This window comes from Sander lucioperca, chromosome 9, assembly GCF_008315115.2.
Source record: "Sander lucioperca isolate FBNREF2018 chromosome 9, SLUC_FBN_1.2, whole genome shotgun sequence".
NCBI classification, from domain to species: domain Eukaryota; kingdom Metazoa; phylum Chordata; class Actinopteri; order Perciformes; family Percidae; genus Sander; species Sander lucioperca.
This window is the reverse complement of record NC_050181.1, coordinates 7,139,540-7,145,616: the sequence shown is the minus strand read 5'-3', so window position 1 is coordinate 7,145,616 and position 6,077 is coordinate 7,139,540. Positions and strand designations below refer to the sequence as shown.

Genomic DNA, 6,077 nt, shown 5'->3' with positions numbered 1-6,077 from the left:
CTGATTATCTTTGTCCCACATTAAATGTGTGACTGTCTGCCAAACATGTTAAGGGTCATTCTTAATTTGGTATAGTTATAATAGATGAAAGGGAAAATGAGGTGTCAGAACCTGGTTTAAGATTTGACAAAAAGTGGACTGCCCTGCACTGCGGTTACCTTCAGCATGCCACAGACGCGTTCACCATGCTAACAGCCTCTTCTGAGCCCCAATCAGACAGAGCATGTTTTAGCAGGCTGGGGCGGCTTTTATAGTTGTTGTTTTTTAATAGTTTGCCTTGTTGGGTAATCTTAATTTGGGTGTTTGGGTGCTTTGTGGCTTTCCCCTCTCTCTTCCATTAACAGAGGTATTACTTCTCCCTTTTCTTCCTATAATTTCCTGAAGAAACACAAACCTTGGCTCAGGCATTATAATAGTATGCTGTTTGTGAGATGATGTCATTGTCAGTTGTATTGGCCAGTCAGACGCCTGCACACCTGACAGAGAAGTCAGTTTACAGTTTTAGTTATTAGTTGTGTGTTCAAGAAGCTTCAAAAGCACATTTAAATAAAGCTTATACACATACAATGCCCTGGCTCTTTAACCTGAACAGTTACATACATAGTGGTTTGTAGTATTTTTGGGACAAGTCTATTTTATGAGAATATACCCAGACCTGTTTGAGGGTTGACAAAGTTAAAATGAAAAGCTCTTTTTCCCTAATATTTTGCAGAATACTCATTGACCTCATACACAGAAACTAGAACGTGGAGGATCTACGTAATTTTCCTCGTGTTTTTTTATCTCCCAATTTGATAAGATAAGTCACATAAGATCCAGTAAAGTTTGGTATTATCACATACTTCAAAATGGTAAATGAGAAATAAGAGCTACCCACCGTATTGTTAATATAAATACTTGTGACAAATTTAAAACTTACATTTAGTTAGGCCAGTGCCATGTTTTTAAATATATAATATAATATATACTTCAGGTAGTTCTTGCAAAATATAGCTCTGGTTTGCTAAAGTGGAATATGCAATGAGGGTCATAAAGACAAGCGACGGAAATGTAATGCAATTTACTGATGAGAACTGTGGACTTTAAGTTTTAAGGGTTTTCTGATAAGGACTTGCAGCCTTAGCTCATTTGTTGTAATAAAAGTTGCACACCAGTAATATAGGCTCAACTGTTAATCAGAGGGTTAGCTGGGGGATCATGGATCTTTCCTTTTCTTTGGGTTTTCTCACCATGTGTAATATTTCTCCAGACAAGAAGCAAATATTTTTTCTGCTATCAGGTAAGAGTCGTTATAGCTCAATAGAGCTGCAAAGATTAATCAATTAATCGATTAGTTGTCAACTTTTAAATTAATCGCCAACTATTTTAATAATCAATTAGTCGGTTTGAGTAATTTTTTTAAGACAAAAGTAAAAATTATTTGATTCCAGCTTGTTAAATGTGAATATTTTCTAGTTTCTTCTCTCCTCTGTGACAGTAAACTGAATATCTTTGAGTTGTGGACAAAACAAGACATTTGAGGACGTCATATTGGGCACTGATCCACATTTTTCACCATTTTCTGACATTTTATAGACCAAACAACTAATCGATTAATCGAGAAAATAATCAACAGATTAATCGACTATTAAAATAATCGTTGCAGCCCTATAGCTCAATATTATCTTTAAGGTAGTGTACATGTTCATGCTGCTTAAATAAGGAGTGTAGTGCTGTCACTTATATAAACTACAGAATGACAAGTATGTGCAATGTCAATAGTGTTTGGCAAACGTACATTTGATTGTGGAATGTGTCTATGTTGTGGGATAGCTTTGAGATGAGAAAAAGACTGTCATGATGGCATTAAAATATATAGTCACATTCCCCCCTCAGATTCTATTCTTGTTATCTCTTTGTAATAAAAATCTCTCTCTGCAGTATTGTTGGTCATAGTGTCCTCTTGTCCTGACGGGGGGTTCAACTGTACATCTGGAGAATGTCTTCTTGCTGGACTCGTCTGTGATTTTAAGAAGGACTGTGAAGATGGCTCAGATGAGGAGTTTTGTGGTATGCTGACAGTTTGGCAAAAGTTTTTCAAATCAAGTCTACTTTAATTTAACTTATTTTAACTAAATATCACCAAAGAACATGAGACCCTCAAGAATTTGGTATTTCGAATGCAGTATTTGCCTTTTAATTACACAAAAACTAAATATAAATACAATAATAAATAGTATAATCCAACGGAATAAACAATGCTACACTGGGAACAAGAATGCTTTCAGGTTATTTAGCAAAGTCTGTGATAACTTTATGTCGTCTCCCCCCCCCCCCTTGTTAAGGTTCATGTGACTTTGAGCATCACTCCTGTGGTTGGATCGACACCAGTCATGCTTCCTACTGCTGGAGACGGCAGATGGCAAACATCACCTCAGTACCTGGACTGGACCATACCACACATACTCCCTTTGGTAAACATTAATCTTCTCCCATGTTTAATTTTGTGTCATTACTCTGTTGATAACTCATTTTAAACAGTGACATGTGGTGACATTTTAAATTTGTGATATTAATGTTTACTTAGATAACAAGATCTAGCCTTTGATGATAATCTTATTATTGGATATTTGTCTGCTGGATACAGGACATGTCATGCATATAGATGGCAAACAAGAAGGGTTTTTGTCTGTGGCTAAGTTGGAGTATTCTGTTGACAAGCTGGCAGCTCTGGGATGCCAGATCAGGTACTAAAAACAAACAATGTTTTAAAGATATGTGTTTTACAATTAGATATGTCCTTGACTGACAATGCATATCAATTATTTCACTAGGATTTTTCTTGAATATGCCATACACCCTGTGCTAGCTGTTTCCTGTTTTTTGATCTGCCAATGTTTTTCAGGTTCTGGTATCATATTTACAATAACAAGTTGTCATCATCATCATCGTCATACCTGGAATTAGCAATGGTCAGAGGCAGCGCTGAGGAAAAGCTGCTGCCGGATATTTCCAAAAGTATGACGGACGGTTGGGAGAATGCCACAGCTTTCATCGGTAATCGCCCAGGAGGATACAAGGTTAGTGAAATGTCCTGTATGCTTTCAGGCTGTTCACAGACATAGTCATCTAAAACAATCGTACATAAACCTGCTTAGAAGGAAAGAGGGAAAAAAGATGCTTCTTGCAACTGCAGAACTTGCCTGAGAATCATCAAAATTATTTAAGTTTTCTTTAGCATCAATGGAATTCAGTGATAGTTGTCAATCTACGGGTACATTGCAAGTAGGAACTCAAGTTGTAGCCAACCTACCTCACTGAATCCATGGCAACATAACATTTCACATCCCCAAAGCATTATGGGAACTGTAGTTTCAAAACTTAGAGCATGTTTATTTGGCAGAATAGGAGTAAGCCAAAGACAATCAATAGAAGTGACAAAGGGGGAATCCAGAATGTCCGACTGAAAACCCCTGACCTTGAAGAAAAAGTTAGGTATGACTTTTTAAAATACTTTTACTCCTCTACTTATTTTTTATCTGTATATAGCTTTAATTTTATTTAGATTTATGGTGTAGCTCTCCTAAATTTTTATTTTGAAATATTTATTGTACCTCTACATTTATTGTATCTTTATCTGCTCTGTTTCCTGTTCTTATATAACAACTAATTTCCCCCTGGGGATCAATAAAACACCTTAGGTTCAATTATTTTATTTGGCATTATGTTTACCTTACCGTACATATTCCTCAATAGATTTGGTTGGTATTAGAAGGAGGAATCTCTATGCACCTAACAATTCAATTTGATTCTGATTATTTTTTATTTCTATACATGATTTATTGTTTCTCACTGTGTAACTACTTTCTACTTTTAAAACATATCATATTTGTAATGATCCATAATTAAACTAAACAGATCAATTTGCTTCCACTATCTTTTACTACTACAATAGTAGTAACAAATGTAAGAGATGAATCTACAGGAAAGTTGCATTTGCCAACATATTTCCCAGAATTGCAAAGAACCAACAAGAAAATAAACTTTATAGAAGCCTAAATACTTCCTAACGCTAGCTTTTAAGCCAGGCAGTCCTCACCAAAACTCAAGACGTAGCCTCACTTGGAACATAAACACAATGCACATGTTTATGTCCGTTACGTTTCACCATGCAAGTGGTTCAGCCCAAAGGAACGTACAGGCTGCTCTTACAAAACCTTTACAGGCTATCACAATGTCTTCACAGACACACAGCAAACCTGGGCCATGTGGATCTAAGATATCAGATGTACTGGTTGGTTTCTAGGGTTCGAGGCTAAATTAAGCTGCCATGTACATAAAGTCTGTGGGGTGCTAGGACTTGTAGTGTGTCTAAAGGCAACAGGGTACATGCACAATACACAGGGAGTGAACAGCAGTGGGTGGGCAGTACGAGCCTTATTCAAAAATCATCTTGTTACAGTAATCTGCTTCTTCCTAAATCATTTTGAACATTGAGTTTCAGAATAATTGTAGAGTAAAACACTTCTCTTTCTACAGCTGCGGTTTTCATTCCACCCTCCATTTATGGATGACAGGGACGTTATGTTGGACGATATCAGCTTTGAGAACTGTGTAGAGGGAGATGTACCTGCAGGATCAGACCAACTTTCATGCGATTTTGAAAAGGACACCTGTTCATGGTACCCTGACTACACTGCCAGCCTTTTGTGGGAAAGGATAAATAAGGAATTAAGTGAAGGCGAGTATCTTACCGACAGTAAATAAGAATTGTGTTTTAGAAAATACTTTGTGGCAACTTGCCCATCACATTTAAGTAAAATGCACCATGTAAGCACAATATAAATTGAAATAAAAAAGGCCTCAAACCTTTGTTTTAATTTAAGGTTGCTCTACAAGGCTTGACGTTATGTAACAATGCAGGTGATGATATCATTTTAGTTTATAATGTGTGTGAAAAGGCTGCCTTTCTCCCTTTTCACTAGCCTCTGTTCTAAACATAAACAATGTTTTGTGTCTGCTTACTCCTTGATTTCAGTGTAATGTTTTAGTTTATTTTTTTATTTTTTATTTATTCACTTTATCATTTGACATAGGCCTGTTTAGTGGGTTTATGGGTTCATAGTATTTTGCTATGCTTCTGCCTGTGATGTGGGAAGGTATAAATCACCTGCTCACCAGCTCAATTAAGGAGAGTGTATGCAGATTTGCCTGATTAGGTCCTGAGGGGCTGGGCACTCTTAAGGTGTAGAACAATAAGTAAGATAGTTCTGCAGTGAATGACATTTTTATAATATTTTGGGTGCTTTTGTTGTGGGTGCACGTATACGTATACAAATTAATGTTAGCAGTAACTGATCTATCTAATTGTAATGGTATTTTCAGAAACAAAGTCTTAATGTTGCTTTCTCAGGTTAACTCACCCGTGCAGAGGCCTGTACTACGAAGCAAGATTTGGCGTTAACGAGCTAACTTCAGGTTCAACCCAGGGTTTTCTGTATCACGAAGGTGGATCACTGTTACCGGGTTAAATCACCGTGGTAACTTATGCTGAACACCTAACCTGGTTGGGAGCAGGTTATGTTGGAGATTAAAGATCAACCGATGTAAAAGCACCGCCTACCGACCAATCAATACTCGATTGATAACGGCGTCACCGTTCTTAGAAGATCAGGCGGAGCTCGGTGGGCGGAGAGAGAGAGAGAGGGAGAGAGGGAGAGGGGGAGAAAGGGGTGCGCACATAAAAGTTAAAACATTTAGAGACCGACAACCCCGTTAGCATTCCCTGATGTGTATATTTATGAAATACATAGATTGTAATGGGAGGGAATTACATATCGACTCGGCTTCTTGAGCCGTGTGTTGCCAATGCCACATCAGTTTGAATTATGTTTTTATATATTTTATTACCACTGCCAGGGTTGCAACTGAAATAATAGGCTAAAGCAACGGCAGTTTATGGAAAGTGCACAAGTGTAATTATGGTCAGATCTAGTGCCTGATCGATGGGGAAGTGATATTGATAAGCGTTGTGATTTATGCATTTACAGCGTCGGCTATTTTTTTGCCAGCTTTCCTCCTGTTTTAGGAAGCAGCGA

The 6,077-nt window shown here is 37.4% G+C and overlaps 1 protein-coding gene across 1 annotated transcript; it reads left to right on the top strand.

Annotated features, from left to right (window-relative positions):
* The first annotated feature begins 1,194 nt into the window (after nt 1-1,194).
* Nucleotides 1,195-4,783, top strand: LOC116045375 (MAM and LDL-receptor class A domain-containing protein 1-like). Its single transcript, XM_031293012.2, has 6 exons — nt 1,195-1,279; nt 1,921-2,049; nt 2,325-2,453; nt 2,627-2,726; nt 2,885-3,059; nt 4,519-4,783. Exons 1-6 carry the CDS (start codon nt 1,198-1,200, stop codon nt 4,744-4,746), a joined length of 843 nt encoding a protein of 280 aa, XP_031148872.2. The 5' UTR covers nt 1,195-1,197; the 3' UTR covers nt 4,747-4,783.
* Nucleotides 4,784-6,077: the final 1,294 nt, after the last annotated feature.

Bases quoted from the DNA above. Each gene is read 5' to 3' on its own strand.
- LOC116045375 (XM_031293012.2), top strand. From the start codon at position 1,198: ATGGATCTTTCCTTTTCTTTGGGTTTTCTCACCATGTGTAATATTTCT. The intron at 1,280-1,920 runs GTAAGAGTCGTT...CTCTCTCTGCAG, and splicing joins AATATTTTTTCTGCTATCAG to TATTGTTGGTCATAGTGTCC. The intron at 2,454-2,626 runs GTAAACATTAAT...TGCTGGATACAG, and splicing joins TACCACACATACTCCCTTTG to GACATGTCATGCATATAGAT.